This window comes from Chionomys nivalis, chromosome 7, assembly GCF_950005125.1.
Source record: "Chionomys nivalis chromosome 7, mChiNiv1.1, whole genome shotgun sequence".
Lineage (NCBI taxonomy): Eukaryota > Metazoa > Chordata > Mammalia > Rodentia > Cricetidae > Chionomys > Chionomys nivalis.
Window position 1 is genome coordinate 56,678,995 of NC_080092.1, and position 19,354 is coordinate 56,698,348.

General features: G+C 50.5%; 1 protein-coding gene across 4 annotated transcripts in view; it reads right to left on the minus strand.

Annotated features, from left to right (window-relative positions):
• Rph3al (rabphilin 3A like (without C2 domains)) overlaps window positions 1–19,354 on the minus strand; it is a 138,844-nt gene that overhangs the window by 12,281 nt on the left and 107,209 nt on the right. For all 4 annotated transcript variants that reach the window (XM_057775140.1, XM_057775141.1, XM_057775142.1 and 1 more), the window contains one exon: window positions 10,619–10,793. In XM_057775140.1, the coding sequence (XP_057631123.1) occupies window positions 10,619–10,793 (175 nt within the window). The remainder of the gene's footprint in view (window positions 1–10,618; window positions 10,794–19,354) is intronic.

Sequence of the window (19,354 nt, forward strand, 5' to 3'; positions counted from 1 at the left end):
GCGCAGTGCCCATTCCAGAATGTCCTCTTGATATTCCAGAAGTTCCAGCCCCCTTACAGACTACCATGAGCAACCCTGAATCCATGCAACCGGAGCTGCTGGATACCACAGCTGACTTCTGTACCTTCTATCTGCACAGGACAAAAGCTACTGGTCCTAAGCCCTCTGCTGGATCTGGCAGAAAGGCAGAAGATGGGCAGCTGGCTCAGAGCCAGGGGTGGCCTTTGGTGAGGCCACAGTGGACTTGGGAACCAGTTTCTCCTCCCGAGCCTCTGACATTCAAGTCCCCCCGCCCCAGCTGAGGCAAACTTTCTTTCACTTATGTTCTTGACAAAAATGGCAGTCCTGCGCTAGGAAGACCAGGGTCAGTGACTTGGAGGTGGTTCTTAGATGGCTCACCCTAGGTCTTCATCCTCTGTCTGATTGGTTCTTCTTGGTCTGTATGTCATTGTGTATGTTTGGTAGCTTCAGATAGCTTTACATTAAAAACATCCCAGTTACCTCCCACAGCATCCTAGGGCCATAAAATCCCTGCAAGGAGATGGGACATGGCAATGATGAATGGATGGTGGCACTGGTGTGTGTGTGTGGGGTGACAGTGTTAGCTGACACACAGAGGCTGGCCTCCCCGAGTGATCTTCACATTGCTCTACGGCTTGTTTAAAATTCCTCTGTTAGGGTCCTTACCCTTGGAGGGGTCCTTGAACTCCAAGATAAGAAAACTGGAAGAGAACAGACCCTGTCCTAGCCCCTCCCCCATCATCCTAATGGGTAAGCACCATCTCCAGAAGCCCCACAGGCTCAAAGAGCTATAGGTTGGCCCGGGGAGCCCTGGCTGGAAGGCTAGGGAGGTGGCTATGTAGTCTCCTCTATGTTCACAGCAGGCACAGAGCTGCTATGGGCAAAGGCCATGTGTCAGAATTAGGTGTAGGGACTCACACATGTGACATGGCCAGGCCCTGCCTTCTACTACCGCGAACTGGTGGCTGACATGGGGAACCATGGGAGTCTGCTCGTTTTTCTTAAAACGCGTGACACATGCCCTCGATTTTCTTTCTCTTCACAGAAAGACAAACCCCAGAGGAATTTCTACTTTTCTTTTTTCTTTGTGGTTTGGCGATGGGAGCCGGGGCCTGGTGCATGCGAGGTAAGCACTCCATTGAGTTGCACCCCAGGTTCCCTCCTTAGTAATCATGTATGGCAATACTGGACGACTGAAGAGATCACGAGGGGGGCCGCGGACTGGGGCAAACCAGAACACTCCATTACCGAAAGGGGAGGCTGCCACTGTCTCTGAGAGGGCGGTATTGGCAGACCTTCTGATTTTTAAAAGAGAAGCCAGAATTCCATTTTTTTTTTTTTTTCAAAAAAGTGAGAACCCTCTGCAGTTAAAATATTTAACAGTGCATTTTAAGCAGCTAGCTCTGGTCACTGCCTCACCAGACTATGACGTGTGATACAGGCAGAGTCTCAGTCCCCAAGGATAGGTAGCAGTCTCCTTTTATCTGCCTGAGCCTGCTGGGGCCCCAGTGCCTAACATATCCTTCTAGGCACTCCGAAGGCTGTGGGGGACTCGGGTACAGGACAGTTCAGAGTCCACAGAAGAAGTGTGTTACTGTGTGTGTGTGCGCGCGCCTGCACACGCGCTCCAAGGAGCTTCCAAAATGCTAATTTCTCAGGAACAGAGAAGGGAAGGAAGGAGGCATAGCAACAGCTGGCTCTGGGCAGTGAGCAATCCTGTCTGAAAATAAAACATTTTACAATCCACAACCAAGGCTCATTAAGAATGAATGGATTGACTGGTATAAATATCTTGCTGCGTTAAGAAGTCAGGAAGCGGCATATGCGCTCGATGGAAAATCAGTGGCTATGGAACCTGCTTATTAGCTCAGTCGGCTGCTGCTCTGTGCTAACGAGACAGAGGTCACAGGTTCAAAGCCGCACAGACCGTGTGGCTTTCCCAGCCTCAGGCCACAGTTACCTCCCCGGCCCCAGGACTGGAGCTAACATGGGGGCATAACAGGAAACACACTAGTAGCCCATAGTTGGCTTCCCCCAGTGTCTGCTACAGCAGATCCCTCACTGTAATATCCAGCCTCCCCCAAACGCCTTCTTTGACTAGCAGTTCACTACCCTGTCAGATGTAAAACCCTCAGTTCTGTGGCTGGATGGTAATTAATTGGAAGACACTGGGTGCCATCCATTATGTCTGACGGCGGCTGGATGCTTAAAGGGTGCTCTGGGCAGAAATGAGGGACCAGTTGCCTCCCTCCTGATTGTGGATGGGATGCAAGCAGGTACAGAAACTTAGAGCATGCAGACTTAGCTTGAGAGGGAGTGGCCAAGAGCACAGACAGGCAGAATAGCTCTGGCTTCCCTCCATTGCCACAAGACCCCCTCCTTCAGTAGCCTGGCAGTAACTCCCTCCCTTGAAAAACCCTCTGAGCCATCAGACAGGACAAAGCCAGCTGTGTGGTGACAGAGACAAGAGCTTCACTAGGGGCTGCACTCACGGGAAGAGCCTGGTCCTTGACCCTCGGTGCCGCAGACAGGCTACGTGACCTTGTGCGACATCCCTCCTCATCCATCACCAAGTCAATTTCACCGTCTGCAGCTGTCTTGAGCTTCAAATGAGATAATGACCATGAATCACAGGATGCCCTGGTCAAGGCCAGCTGCAGCCCCAGTGACTCGGCTTCTCTAGGAGGTGCCCTGGTCAAGGCCAGCTGCAGCCCCAGTGACTCGGCTTCTCTAGGAGGTGCCCTGGTCAAGGCCAGCTGCAGCCCCAGTGACTCAGCTTCTCTAGGAGGTGCTGGCCCCAGGGGCAGACAATAAGTCAGCTGGGGGAGGGGGTAGGACACAGTAAGGGCTACCCTGGAAAAACTCTGCAGATTAGCTGAGCCACACTGCTCACCCCAGATGGAACCCCAATGCTTGCTTCCTCAGGACTCCAGACCCCTCCTGCTTCGGTTCAGGATCTTAAAAACATTGCTTAAAACCTGGTAGCTGATGAGGTGGCATCAAAACCCCATTTTTTTTTTCTTGAAATTACCAAATGGAACAAATCCAAGACCCTGAAGTACTTTCTAGGGTAGATCTTGAAGGCAGCCAGTACATCATCCAGAAAGAAATGCTTGGATCAGGTGGACTGGGGCTGGGGGGAGGTGGAACCAGAGGACTCCAGAGACAGGCTTCCTAGAGAGGGAACATACTAGCCTCTGAGCTTCAGGGAGCTTAAGGCAAATGCAGCTGTGCCAAGCCCCGGCCTTTCTGTTGTCTGCCATCTCTAAGGAGATGGAGAGGCGGAGAGTATGTGTACCTTGTGAGTGGGGAGAGGGGTAGGCGCTGCTGAAGGATCAATGAGCCGCGAGCCCTCAGCACTGGCTCTGCTACTTGAAACCAGGTGGCACACAGTGGCTGGTTCCATTGACCCTGGGGTTCCCCTCGGCCATGCTGGTCCTTGCAGCCCCCTGGGGTGAGAATCAGTGTCTCGTCACAGATGAGGCTCCCCGGAGTCACTAACGGGCATCCTTGTCTCAGCTCAGTACCCAAGGCCCAGGAGGTCAGCCCACCTGTCTGACAGCAGTCCCCAGAAGGGACACCTACTCCATCTCCCCAACGATTGATTTTGAGACGGTCTCACTGTGGTGCCTAGGCTGGTCTTGAACTCTGTGGCCAAATGATCCTCCTGCCTCAGCATCTTGAGTAGCAGGGAGTAAAGGCACAGACCACCCCACCCGGCCCACTATTTTATTCTAAGCATTTAGGTCTGTAATGTGTCCCTGCACGCACACGGAAGTTGAATCACACTAGCTCTGGTTATTAAATCAATATGCCTTTCCCCGCAGAGTTGAAAAATCCCTATGTTGGGCTTTCCATGCCTTCTTGGGCCTATTTTACCTTAATTCCCATCCATTCATCTATTTGTGTATTCTATAATAGCTACTCTAAGTTCCGCACAAGCTTTTAAATTGAGACATAATTCATACCCTATAAAGTTCACTCTTCAGGGGGAATACAATGCAGTAGTTTCTAATGCAGTCATAACACTGGGTAATTGCCAGCACTACTCGATTGCAGAATATGTTCATACTCTGTCCTCATTGGCGGTCTCCCCACCACACACGCATTCATCTTGTTGTCTATGGGTTTACCTAGCCTGGTTATTTCCTATGAAAAGGATCATATATTGCGTAGCCTTTGACTCTGGCTTCCTTAACTTAGCGTGAAGTTTTCCAGGCTCATCCATGTTACAGGTCACACATTTATATTATCTGTCTACACACACACACAGAGAGAGAGAGAGAGAGAGAGAGGAGAGAGAAAGAGAGGGGTAGATCTTATATAACTATAAAAAAATGGAAGAATTAAGATTTTTTTTTCCTTTTTGGAACAGCGTCTTGCTATGTGGCCCTGGCTGGTTTGGAACTTGCTACGTAGACCAGGCTGGTATCGAACCCATGAGGCTTCCTCTGCCTCCCAAATACTGGGATTAAACACCTGGCATGATTGAGAGTTTTACCTGATTTTCTGCTCAGGGCTCATTTTTTTTTTCATCCTTTTTGTGGGGGAATGTTTGTTTCCCCAACCTTAGTTCATGTTGAAGCTCAAAAGCCCAGGAATTTGGAAGAGTTGAGTGAAGCCTAGGGTGGGGCTGAGTCAACAGGATGGACATTCTCCTGAGCAGAGACCAGAGAGTATTCCACCCCACTGCCCTCACATGAATGAACACGCTGAACAAGGCAGCTACTGGGGGCACAAGGGTCACCAGACAAGACTTGTCAGGACCTTGATCTCGCTCTACCAGCCAGACATGGAAGCAAATCAATTTCTGTAGCTCGAGGCACACACCCAGTCTGTGGTACTTTGTTACAGCAGCTGAAGCATACTAATACAGTAACACTTTAATTTTCTTCATGCTGGTCCCTAGAATTTCCATTTAAAGTCTGCTTCCAGGCATGAAATAATTTCATGTTGCAGTTACAAACAGGTCTTCTCACTTCGGCTTTTAGTCAGTCAGTACAGATTAAAGCTACTGATTTTTAAAATTGATTTATCTTTTTGTTTTTTGAGACAGGGTTTCTCTGTGTAGCCCTGGCTGCCCTGGAACTTGCTCTGTAGATCAGACTGACTTCAGACTCAGAGATCTGCCTGCCTCTGCCTCCGAAGTGAGTGCCAGGACTAAAGGTGTGTGCCACCACCACCCGGCTAAATTGATTTATCTTCGGGCTTGTCAATTTTTAGATTTCTTTATTAATCCTAAGGCTTTATTTGGAGTTGATTGATTACATACGTCAGCTACAAAGAAGGTAGATTCCTTTGTTCGCTTCCGCTATTAAGAGAAAGCTGCTTATTTCTTGCTTTACTGCATTAATTAATAACTAGTAAGGGGCAGGAGAGATGGCTCAGAGGTTAAGAGCACTGGCTGCTCTTGTAGAGGACTTGAGTTCAGTTCCCAGCACCCACATGGTGGCTCGCAACTGTCTGTAACTCCAGCTACTTGGGATCTGACACCCGATGTGGCTTCTGTGGGCACCAGGCACACTCACAGTACACAGATGCAGGCAAAACACTCACATACATAAAATAAACCTACAACAAAAACACCTAACAAAGGCCAGAGCATAGGCGTTGGCAGGGGCACTCGTCTTGTTCACTCAGGGCCAGGGTTTATCCCAAGCGCCTGACAGAAAAACACGACACACAATGAAACAAGGCCAAACTCTCAAATAGGATCAAATGGTGGAGATTCTTGAGTTGAATTTTGATTGAACCTGGCTTCAGGGCTTTATCAGTTAATAAGATTTGCTTTTGTTTTTAGACACAGGCTTACTCTGTAGCCCAGGCTAGTCTGGAACTCACTAGAACTTAATACGAAACTGAGGCCAGTCTTGAACTCAGAGGCCTCCCACCTCTACCTCCCAAGTGCTGGGCCCCCTCTAGCCGCTCCTGGACCAGAGGCATCTGTGATGTAATGAGAGCATGCACCACAGGGCCTGGCTTCAGGAAACAATTGGAAAAACAGGACATCTGAATTAAAATAGGTAAATAATAGACGTAGGGAGAACTACTCAGCTGTGGACAGAAAAACAATGAAATGTTGTTTTTCCTCCCTGTGCATTGGCCCCGATTAGAACCCTCAATAGTGCACTGGCAGCAAAGATGCATAGTCTCACTGTTGCAGCGTAGATGGCTAGGTTATTACATGGTCCCGAGTTTCGGTTTGCAGCTTCCAGGCCGAAAGATAATTCAAGGTAAAATCTAGAAACATTAAGGTCCATTTAAGAGAACAATGAGAACATACCCCGATGCTCATGGGATTTTACTCAGCCACAGAAGTGAAGTACAACCTAGATCCAAGTAGAAGTAGCTCATGACCTTCTTGTGACAGGCTGGCATGATGGCACGCACCTTTGATCCTGTCATTAGAGACAGAGGTGGTCAGACCTCTGTGATTTTGAGGCTAACCTGATCTGCACAAAAAGTCCAGGCTAGCCAGGGCTACACAGTGAGGCAGTCTCAAACAAATAAATGTGACTGTAAAAACGTGACTGGCCAGAAAGAGCCTGTTTATTTCTGTTCCAAAGCAAATTGAAATGCCTACATTCAGTGGGTGTTTGGTTAAGGGCTATGGTGTAAGGACAGACAGAAGACGTTACTGGTTTTCATTCCTTGCTGAATTATTCAGCTTGTATTTTTATATTATTAAAAATTAATAAAACCGCGGAGGTGGATGGGAGGGCACCTGTCTCACAAACATCTATTAACTCCTAGATCCCTGTGCATACTGAAAAGCTTGGGGCCAGTGAGATGTCTCTGTGCACTTGCTGTGCAGGGCTGGTGACACCCACAAAAAGGTGGAAGGAGAGATCACACCCCTCCAGCCTCCACATGTGCATCGTGGCACGTGTGCACTTGCACACACAAATAGCATACGTACATGTATGCACACAAAACCAAAACCATTCATAACCCATCTCTATTGTTTACCTCTACATTCCCAACAGGGCATGAGAAAGGAAGCGAGGGAGGACTAGGATGTGAGCAGGAGGGGGTGGGAGACATAGGTGCTGGAGCCCAAGGCTTGGGATCGGGGTGGAGGGTGAGGAAGAGAGTCACAGACAGGCTAAAGATGGGGTGAGATGGGACTAGCCTCAGCTCCATGCCTGTGGGAGGAAGGGTGACAGGAGAAGGGTGGCCTGGAGTCCCTGAGGGCCTGGGGCAGGAAGAGAACTTCATGGTGAGAGCAGGTGTCTTTACCAGCCTTCAAGCATCTCTTGGTTCCATCTGGCATCTCATGGACCAGAGGCGCCTGTGATAGAATGAAAGCCCCCCATGGCCTCCTTTGCAGGCTCAGGCTCGCTCAGTTGCTCGTCTATCTGTGGAGCCTCTCGTCTACCTTGCTCCTGTGCTATGTGCTAAGGCACTGGCCTGCTGAGGACAGATGTGGCCTTGCCACAGGAGTTTGCAGGGTAGTAGGAATGGGACCCACAGTGATGGCTACTCTGACCCCTACTGAACTCAGTCAGCCCAATCGTGGTGTTGCGAGAGCTATCAACACTAGCTGGCCCTAGGTCACAGCCAGATATGTGAGCCCAGCCAGCTGCCATGACCTTGGGCACCTGATGGTGTGCTAGGGGGAGGGTGGAGAAGTCCCTTTCAGAACTGGAAAGCACCATGGGGATACAGTCTTCAGAGGACCGGACAGATGAGATAGCCCCACGCTATACTCCCACGGCTGCCTGATGCAGGCCCTCTGCTCCCTGGAGTCCAACAGAACAGCAGCCTCTGCCAGCTCCCAGGATTCATTGAGGCAGGAGTGACAACACCCTGCCCATAGATTGCCATGAACCTTACCTTGAGGTTTACATGAGCTACTACAAAGACACAGGGAAGGGATTGGAAGCTCCCTCATCTCAGTCCATAACTCAAGAATGTCCTTAGGTAAACACACCAGCTGGTCTAGTCACTCAGGTACAGTAGCCGAGGTTACACCCTGTGAGGACATGGCCAGACCTGGGGCAGTCAGGGGACTGCCCTCAGCCAGAATGCAGAGACTAACCAGAGCAGGTCCAGACACTGCCCAGCAGCGGCCACAGCAGTTGAAGAGCTCACACCATCGGGCCCGTTCGCAGCTCTGGCCAACCCTGCACTGTGGTTTCTATGCTGACAGGACTCTCCTGTCCTCTCCTAGGCTCTCCTCCTCTGCCTTCCGAGTGCAGCCCTGCCCTTCCCAGCACCACACACCCTAGGGGTGTCTCTCAGTGTGGGCACAGATGTGATCACCGCCAGCTCTCCTTCCCTGCCCTGCTTGCTGCCTGTGGGCCTTCATGCTGCAAGTCACTTGGGGACCACGGGGCTCCAACAGGCCTGACATAGCAGCCTGAGGGCTCTGCCCCCTCATCACCTCAGAGGGAGAGCCAGTTCCTGCAGAGAGCCTATATGCTGCCTCCCTTCCAAGTGTGTGGGAATGCTGGCCTCTGTACCTGTGCAATCAAAAGGCCACCTGTGTCTCCACAGTGGAGGAGGTGCTGGGAGTGCACCTGTGTCCAGGGTATACGTGTGTCTGAGTGTGTATGAGCATATTATATGCCAATCTACATGCGAGTGAACATGTGTGAGTGTCTGTGACTGTATGGATGTGTGCATCTGTGATCATATGCATGCATATGTGTGCACTTGTGATCATATGCATGCATGTGTGTGCACCTGTGATCATATGCATGCATATGTGTGCACCTGTGATCAAATGCATGCATATGTGTGCACCTGTGATCATATGCACGCATGTGTGTGCACCTGTGATCATATGCATGCATATGTGTACACCTGTGATCATATGCATGCATATGTGTACACCTGTGATCATATGCATGCATGTGTGTGCATATGTGTGGTTATTGGAAGCAGATGGATGGTGAGGACTCTACAGTGAGCACTTAGGTCCCGTCTGCCTACACAGGCCTCAGACCTCTTCACAGCCACCCACAGCAACATTCTGAACCTGCTGGTCCATTTGTTGCCATTTCTGAGGTCACACCCCCTTCTTTAGACTGCGGGATAAGGATATACCCAGAGAGCATGTCAGGATGGAAGATGGCTACTACTCAGGTTCAGTGGTCATGACATCTCTGTGAGACAGTGTCCCAGCCAGGATGCTCCCCACAGTCCCCCTACATATAAGAACAGGACATACATATATTCTAGGTCTTCCCCTGCAGCCCTGTGCCCTGCACACCCATTTGTGGCATCAGGGAAGCTAGATGCCAGAGAGAGCTGCGGCATCAGGATGAAGGGAGGGACGGCTGTGAGGGAAGTGCCAGGGGACACAAGGGCGGAAATTCCCTGAGAGGGGACAGCGTGTGCCCAACACGGTTTGTTTGCGAGGGCGGCTCACAGGGGTTTCGCCTTCCGAGGCCTGCTGTTTAGTGACCTTTACTTTTCTATCACAAACATGTGTTACCCTTTTGATAAGGAAAGAACAGCCCACAAGACATGAAGACAGTCGGGTCATCTCCCAAAGCCCTTTCAAAGCTGCTGCCAGGCCTGTGATCTTGAGGCCACCCTTTCTGAGACAAGCCACCAGTAGGTGACCCCTCTCCCATTGGGCTGAAGTGTGGCCACTACAGGGCAGAAGCAGCCAGACCCAAAGGGGAAGGGTCTGCCCTAGAGCCCAGCTCTGGCCCTCAGTCTATGTGGCTAATAAGATGGTGCTACTGAAGTCGGGTGGTGGTGGCACATGCCTTTAATCCCAGCACTCAGGAGACAGAGGCAGGCGGATCTCTGTGAGTTCGAGGCCAGCCTGGTCTACAGGAGCCAGTTCCAGAACAGGCTCCAAAGCTACAGAGAAACCTTGTCTCGAAAAACAGACAAAAGATGGTGTTACTGAATATCTACTTTGAGAGCCTCCTGCAGTTTCTGTGAGACAGGGACTTTGAAAATCAATCAGAAACACAAAAACACCCACAAGACAGCAGGAGCCCTCTACAGCACCAACTGCCATCATAGCAGGACACACTCACCTCTGGACAGCCACCCTGACACCGAGTCACCCTGCTCACAAGTATCTCCCACTCTTGAGAAACAAACAGGCGAAGGAAGGAGGTGCTGCAGGCCTGAGAGAGACGATCCTAACACCCCTGCCGACTCCCTAAGGGTTGACGGCTCCTTGGGGAGAAGCTTGCCTACTGTGTACAAGGCCCTGGGTTCTAGTCTCAGCACCACAAGCAAGAACAAGACAAACGCTGGGGCTGGAGAAATGGCTCAGTGGTTAAGAGCACTGGATGCGTTTCCAGTGAACCTGGGTTCAATTCTCAGCACCCACGTAACATCTCACAACTGTCTGTAACTCCAAGGTCGGACATCCTTGCACAGACATACATGCAGGCAAAACACCAATGCGCACAAAATAAAAATAAACAAAATTTAAAAAAGACAAAAGCTTTTGGAGTGAGAAGCCATTCCTGCAAAGAGCCACAGTGCAGCTCTTACACCTGAGTTACTGCCTTGCTGGGAAAGCAATCCCAGAAGGACCCTCTGTACCTCTACCAAGCAAGAAACCGCTGTGCTTACGGTCAGAGATACGCTCTGTTCAGGAGCAAGCTGGAGAACATCTTACCTCTCCCTCGGGCCCAAGTATAGACACGGGTAGCTTCAGCGCTCTGAGGCTGGGGTTCTGTGGGCTCCACGGGCAGAGGTCGGAAATGGGGATCATCAGCCCGGCCAGGGGTCTTCAGGGGCAAGATGTACTTGGGGAGTCCTTTGTAGAACCAGGCCCCCGACCTCTTCCAGACCTGTGAAGGAGAGACACATGCTTAGAGTACAGGAAGTGGCGCTGCCTCGCCCCTGCGTGCTCCCCTCACACAGCCCTGCTGCTCCTCATTTCCTGCTTGTAAGGGATGTTAGGAAAGCCATCCATTGCTACCCTGTCTGTCCTGTCACCCACCAGAATCCAAGAGCCTGCCTAGCTACTTCCTGTCCAGCCCAACCCTTCCCCACTTCTAGTACACAAATGCTAACAAGCAGGAAGTGCTTCAGTTCCTGACCTGTCCACCTGGGCTGGGCCCCCCATAGCCAGCTGCCTCACCAGCACCTTCTCTGTCTCAGGGGCTAAGGCTGAACAGGACAGACTGATCCAGTCTTAAGTAGCTGCAATCAGCTCCTCCAGTGCCAGTCAGTCATGGATCCTCCCACGATCCCATGCTTGAGCCCCAGCTTCTCAAGGAGAATGTCCCCATCCCCACTATTCTAAACTAGCTCCCATACAGCATCCCTCTGGGTCACATCATTGCCCCTCAGCAGTGTCTCAGGCTTGGTGAGGCTGCTCCCACAGCACAAACATATTGTCTCCTCCTCCTTTTCCCACCTCAGCTTTGTGCTTTTGGGGGTCCCCGCCTTCCATGAGCCCCCCCTATTCCACACAGCCATCAGGGCCTCTCAGAAGTGCTGGTAGGGGACGGGTATATGATACTGGCTGGGTCCCATCTCTTCCCCCTTGGAGAAGAACTAAAGTGGGAAGAAGTGTAAAGATAACAGGGATGGTTGAGAAGAGTACTCAGAAAGCTCATGGATCCCTAGAAGTTGAGGGTGCCCATCCTTGTCCAGAATAGGAATGACAGTCAGGAAAACCTCTGGGAATCCCTCTGAGCCCTGTCATCTCCAGGATGGCTCCCCTGGCTCCCCTTTCTTGCTCGCCTTTAGAAGAATCAATGGCACGAGAATCAAATGACTCAAACAAGGGGCTGTTTGAACAAGGCACAGCCAACCGCAGATCCCATGTGCGCTGGCTGTGCAGTGTTGGGTGACTGTCAACCTCTCTGAGCTTTGCTCGTTTCACTGGTGAAGCAAAGTGATGCTTGCTAAGCTGGGAGTGCCCAGCACTGCGTCCAGCACCCCACAGGTGCCTTCCTCCTAGAGTTCTGGGAAGGGTGACAGAGGGCTTAAGGAAAAGCCAGACTAGGCCACATCATAGTATCTGGAAGCTCTCCCTTGAGGGATTCTCTACAGACACGGAAAGACTGGAATCTCCAAGAGCCTCAGATTAGAATTCAGAGCAGCAGCTGAGATAAGGCCCCCCAAACCCTTGATAGCTACTTCAGGAACAGCCAAGAGCCGCATAATCTCTTTTCTTGTGAAGGGAATGTGCTTAGATTACTGAGTAAGGAGGAATAGAGCGAGGGAGGGCTGGGGTCACCTTCCTAGAGAAAAGCCAGGCTTGGCCGGTTCCAGGCAGACATTCAGAGTCAGTCCTGGGGCCATGGCCCAGCTGTTGTGTGATGCGGACCTTCAGTGTCCTCACCAGCAGACAGATCTGGGGTGGCACTGTCTCACAGAGTGGATCAGACTCGTGAGTGAACTGAAAACCTCAAAGCAGGTGCCCATAGATAATGGTTGTCACCTAGGTCACCCTGTGTGACAAACACGGACGATGTTATTCTCCAGGGGCCAAACATCCTATTTAAAATGAAGAGCTGGAATCAGAATTCCAGGGCCGTCTGACTGTGAAGTGGCTTCTTATTCCCTAAGTGTCCACGGGACCACATCTGAACTGTGGCATATTAGAATAAAAGCTGAGAAAGAGAGGGGAGGAAGGAAAGGGAGGGTGGCAGAGGCACAAGCACACTGTCCCAGGCCATGCACATTCGGGAAGAACTAGGATGCCATTGAAGGGCTTCTCCAAGCCTTTAAAGTACAAATGCACACAGCATTCTCCAGTAGGACAAAAGCACACACCAGGCTCTCTACTTAGAATCTGCCTGGTTGGCTTTCTAATTACCCACCCTCCATCCACCTTACATGCGTGCGTGCACGCACGCACGCACGCACGCACGCACACACACACACACACACAGCACCCCTCACCTCATCCTTATCTCCACACCCCATCTTTACCCTATACCTCACCCCATTCTTATCCTGCACTCTCTGGACCCCACCATCTTTATCCAGCACACAAACCTCACTCCTCACTCCCATGTCTGCTGCAGAAATAGAACGATAATAAGCTGACCACAGCCAGCACTTGCTGAGGGAGATATAGACGGTTCTCCCAGGCAGACAAGGGGTCATGGGACTCCCAGATCCAGAACATAGCGCAGTGTACATCACTCAGCCACTGCTGCCTGTATAGAAGGGCCTGCCCTTGGATAGCCCTGTTACAGTTTTGTTTCTTAGGTGGTGCTGGGGGATGGGACCCAGGGCCATGGGGTCCATGCAGAAAGCATGCTAGGCGGTACCCTAGCACTGAGGCTCAACAGGGCGTAGTCTCTCACCCAACACAGACAGTGGGAGGAATGTTCTCTGGCATCCCTATGAGAAAACCTCTCACGTTTTGATTTCTCAGGACTGGAAACTACTGCGGTTTGAATTCTTGTCTCTTCTCTGTAGAAAGCTTGATCTCCATGTACGGTGATTGTATTCAGTTGTAGGACCTTTGGGAGATAGATTAGGTGTGGTCCCGGAGGTGGGTCCTCTGAGGAGGTGTCAGTGGCTTTATCAGAGGAAGAGGAAGCTGAGTCTGCTGGCACCGGCCTGTGATCATAGCAGCTCAGGAGGCAGAGGCAGGAAGATCTCTAGTTCCAGGCCTGTCTAGGCTAGAGTGACTTCAAGGATAGCCTGGGCAATTTAGACTGTCTCAAAATTAAAAATAAAAAGAGGGCTGAGAATACTGCTTGGTGGCAGAGTGATGGAGGAAGGTAATTGGCTAATAAAGAAACTGCCTTGGCCCATCTGATAGGGCAGAATTTAGATAGGTGGAGTAAACAGAATAGAATGCTGGGAGGAAGAGGAAGTGAGCTCAGATGCAGGGCAGCTCCTCTGAGAGACAGACGCCATGCTCTCCTCTCCAGAGCAGACGCGATGAAGCTCTGACCCAGGATGGACGTAGGCCAGAATCTTCCTGGTAAGCGCTCCTTGGGGTGCTACATACATGAACAGAAATGGGCCAAGCAGTGTTTAAAAGAATAGAGTTTGTGTGTCTTTATTTTGGGGCATAAGCTAGCCAGGCAACCATGAGCCGGGCTGTGGGAAGAGGCCCGCAGCTCCCTACTACAGCAGAGTGCTTTCCTAAGCCTCTGGGTCTCATCTCTAGGACCAAGGGTGGAGTGTTGATCTAGCAAGACGGCTTGTCATGACCTGAGCTCAATCCCCAGAATTCATGTGACAGTGGAAACAGATAACTGACTTCACAAAGTTGACCCCCACATGTGTAACACCTGTGCCCCCACTGTCACACACACACACACCACTTTAAAAATCTGGGACTAAGCCGGGCGGTGGTGGCGCACACCTTTAATCCCAGCACTCGGGAGGCAGAGGCAGGCAGATCTCTGGGAGTTCGAGGCCAGCCTGGTCTATAAAGGGAGTTCCAGGACAGGCTCCAAAGCTACAGAGAAACCCTGTCTCGAAAAACCAAAAAAAAAAAAAAAAAAAAAAAAAACCTGGGACTAGAGAGATGACTCAGCAGTTAAGAGCACTTGCTGCTCTGGCAGAGGACTCAGGTTCAGTTCCCAGCACCCACGTGCTGGCTCACCACCACCTGTAACTCTAGTTCAGGGTGCACAATGCTGTCTTCTGGGATCTGTGGGGTCCTGTGTGCACACGGCATACATACATACATACAAACAGCATTCATACACACAAAATTAAATAAATTTTTGTAAAAGGGGTCGGGGAGCTGGCGAGATGGCCAAGTCTGAGGACCTGTCCCACAGTGGAAGGAGAGAGCCAACTCACAGAAGTTATCCTCTGACTTCTCTATGCATCCTGTATGCAAAAGAAAGAAGCAAAAATGCAAAACCAAGGCTCGCCACAAGACACAGCACGGAGGCCCTCACCAGACACAGGCACCATGCTCTAGGAATTCTCAGTGCCTAGAAAGGAGCCAAAGAAACTTCTGTACTTTGCTAACTGCTCCGTATCTCAGGCGTTTTGTTATCACAACGGAAAATGGACCAAGACAGTAGTGTACGCGGCCTAAACCCACAAAGCACAGGAATGGAGTCTCCTTCCTTCTTCTCAGGGCATAGAGTGCCAAAAGTTCCTTGAGGAAGTTTATCAACCCCAGTTTTCAGATAGAAAACTGGGGCTTCAACAAGCTCAGCCACTTGCCTAAAGTCTATGCAGCATAATCTTATTTTTCAGACAGGGTCCCATGCATCCAGGCTGGCCTCTTCCCCACCATGTATCACGGCAATTGTTCTGTGTTAATAAGAAATGGGAGCCAGGCAGTGGTGGTGCATGCATTGTCTTTAAACCCAGCACACAGGAGGCAAAGGCAGAAGTATCTCTGTGATTTCAAGGCCAGCCAGATCTACAGAGTGAGTTCCAGTACAGCCAGGGTTACACAGAGAAACCCTGTCTCGAAAAACAAAAGAACAAACAAAAATGGTCTCCACCAACACATCTGTCCCTCACCTCCTAGATCAGGTCAGCTGTGGTCAAGTTTAGCCTGATGAATCCAGCCCCCGCTGTGGACATTGGAACTGTTCCTGCTCTTTGCCTCCTTGGAGCCGGGCTAGGTCTCTTCACAGTGTACTCATGAGTTCATACTGGCTACAGCCTCAGATCACGCTCAAGGACCTAAGGCATCTCTCCACCTTTAGATGAGATGCCTCACAAGAGAACATCTACCCCATGACAGAGATACAGGGCAAGGTCCCCCGAATCTGCACTTTTGCTTAGGAGCAGTTTCCATGGGAGAGGCATTGTTGGGTCTTGAGGTCACCGAGTTTTTTTAAACAGATTTTTGTATGTAATTTATTTTTATTTTATGTCCATTAGTGTTTTACACACACATGCACACACACGCACACACACACACATATGTATGTATGTATCTGTGTGAGGGTTCTGGAATTGGAGTTACAGGCAGTTATGAGCTGCATGAGGGTGCTGGGAATTGATGGAGGTGGGTCTTGTATTAATCTGTTGCTTTCATTGGTTAATTAATAAAGAAACTGCCTAGGCCCATTTGATAGGCCAACCCTTAGGTAGGTGGAGTAAACAGAACAGAATGCTGGGAGAAAGAAGCCGAGTCAGGGAGTCGCCATGATTCTCCCACTCCAGACAGACGCAGGTTAAGATCTTTCCTGGTAAGCCAGCTCGGGGTACTACACAAAATATTAAAAATGGGTTAGATCAATATGTAAGAGCTAGCCAATAAGAGGCTGGAATTAATGGGCCAGGCAGTGATTAAAAGAATACAGTTTCCGGGGCTAGAGAGGTGGCTCAGAGGTTAAGAGCACTGCCTGCTCTTCCAGAGGCCCTGAGTTCAATTCCCAGCAACCACATGGTGGGTCACAACCATCTATAATGAGATCTGGTGCCCTCTTCTGGTCTGGTGGCATACATGCAGACAGAACACTGTATACATAATAAATAAATAAATCTAAAAAAAAAAAAAAGAATACAGTTTCCGTGTAATTATTTTGGGTAAAGCCATGCGGGCAGCTGGGTGCCGGGGACGCAGCCCTGCCGCTCATATTACAACAGGGAATTGAACCTGGGTCCTCTGGAAGAGCAGCCCGTGCTCTTAACTGCTGAGTCATCCACCCATGTCCTTACTGTTGACCAAATGGACTTACTATTTCAGATTCAAAGAGGGATGAGAGGAAGCATCCAGCAAGTGTGCTGGTGAAGAGCGAGTCCCTGGGCATCTTCCCAGTGGTGCCCACTCCAGCCCTTCATCTGCTCCTTAGCAATGGCACAGCTACCAGAAGCCATGCTTCAGTTCCACCATCTACCACAACAACCCATCTCCACCCCACCTCCCTTCAAAATACTCGCAACCAAGTGCTTTATGAAGATGGGATAAGGGGCTGCAGAGATGGCTCAGAGGTTAAGAGCACTGGCTGCTCTTCTAGCGGTCCTGAGTTCAATTCCCAGCACCCACATGGTGGTTCACAACTATCTACAAGGGGATCTGGTGCCCTCTTTTGACATGAAGGCATACATGCAGGCAGAACACTGTATACTTAATAAATAAATAAAATCTTTTAAAAAAAAGAAAAAAAGAAGATGGGATAAAGAACACAGGATCTGAAGCACAAGGCTGAATAGCTTACAACTGCCAGGAGTCTGCCTTTCAGGGGGCTAGTCACCCCCAAACTCTATATAAACCTTATCAGCTTCAATCCAGTATCTGTGCTCCATGTGCACAGCCCTCTGGCCAGCCAGGATTGTCTCCCCCACGCCCAGTCGACTAGCCAATGAAATGGTCGTTTCTGAAAGATTCTGGTCTGATCCTAATCTTGTTGTCCCTGTCCTGTGGGTGGATGGTCCTCTGGCTTACACTGCCACTCAGAATGGTTGGGATACTGGACCAGTGTGGGAGCAGCAATTCCTGAGCCCCTTGCCCCACCCCCCATCAGAGGGTCCAGAGCTTAGGTGCCTCACTCAGCACAGAAGCGTGCCTCTGCATGTGTCCCCAAAACACACTGTCAGTATTTTGGAAATCACTTTCGACATGGCTGAGCAAGTGGTAGGAATGCCAGCGGGCCAAATTCTGAGCAGCAATCCCGTCCAAACCTGGCCACACACTGGCCACGCACATCCTGACCCTCTCTTGCCTCACCACCCGCTCCAACCCTACAACCTGCATAACAATAGCCTCCAATCATGTGACTTCTGCCCAGGGCATCCAGGTTCATCACTCACTGCCTGGCACCAACACTTGGCCCCTCCCCAAGAACAGGGTCAGGACAAGCCCTCTCCGGGGTCGAACCCCCACCCTGGGCTAGACCCACAGACAGGAGAACACTCCCTTCTGGAGAAGCCAAGTGTTGCTGCTCCCCAAGTGTGGTTTGCTGTGATAAGGCCAGCAAAGCAGCCAGCCTTGAAAATGCTATTTAATGAGAAAAGACCCACACGGCTGCCATGGTGCTTGTAGGGGGTGTCTGGCAGCACTTACCGCTCCCCGGTACCACCGCTTTGTGCTAGGTTTCGAGGTTTTCATTACCATTTCAGCTCACGGCCAACCTGACTGCAGATACTGATGGATATTAGCCAAGCTGCTCCCAGGGAATTTTAATTACCACAGTAACAATCGCTAATCACCAGCATTTCCTAAACGGCTGTGGCAGGAGCAGGTGGTAATTGCCCAGGCTCTGGTGGTAGGAAGGGGGCAGTCTGGGGAAGCGGCTGTTGGCAAGGATGGGGAAGGGAGGCCGAAGACCCGGGTCTGGTCGCTGTTTAGTTCTTTGTGGGTATCACATAGCGTTCATGTTCCCGGTGTATCTCACTGTCTTCACTGGCTTGCCCACCCTCTCTGCCACTCAGTCCACAAATGAAGGGGCAGGGGCACTCTGGCCGCTATACTTGCTCTTCTTAACACTGACAGTACCTGTTACCCAGATGAGCTCTTATTCCACTAGGGGGAAATCACTTTTATCTAGAACGTTCCACAGAGAGAAAGCCCCACCCCCTCTCTACTGTAAGACAGAGAGTCTGGCTGAACCATGGCCACTTTTGGACCTGCACATTTCCTGGCGGGTAGAAGTTTCTGAGACAGCAGGAGCCACTGAGCCTTCCCCCCACACCCCGGAAGCCTTCGGGATGAGAAGACACATAGAGAGATCCATCATGCCAACCTGGTATTTCCTCTGTCCTTAGTAACCTTCACCCAGGTACCAGACAAGAACTCCAGGAAAAGGGCCAAAGGCTGCTGGAGATACTCAAACTAGTCAAATCTTTATGGCCTGTGACTTCCCTTGGCTGCTCCTGAGGCCTAGGTGGCACAGTGTCCCCCATCTCTCAGAATCTGTAAGTAATAAACCCTTCTTTGCCTGGGATCACATAGCCACCTCTGTAAATTAGGACCGACATATAAATCACTGAGCACGAAAGAATTAATGCCAGTTGAATAATAGAATTTCAACTGCCAGTTAAGGTAAGATCTGGACTAGCAGAGAGGTGAGCATTGGGGAGGGAGGGATAGGAGCCCCCACAGTCAGAGCTCTCGGGTGGGGGGTATACAATGCCATGGAAGGGGGCACAATATCACAAAGTTACAAATGTAATTAAAGTGCTAAAAATATTAAAATGTTAGAAAACTAGGAAGGGAGAGAGGAAACAGAGTGGCTGAGGCCAGGCTCCTCACCTATCACAGTGTGAGTCAACAGCGGGCATCTCATGTTGAGGGATCACAGAGAGAGAGAGAGACAGGACCCAGCACGTGAACAGGGAATGCTGGGCTAGGTGAGGGAGGCTAGCGTGTGGCTGCCTCTACTGGCTGATGGTTGGCCAAACAATTTGATTTTCCTTTCTTCTAAACTGCATGCATTCCTCTGATTGAAGTGAAAACATAATGGGTCTCTGTAATTGAATGTGGATGTCATTCAGTCCCCGAGCTGCCTGG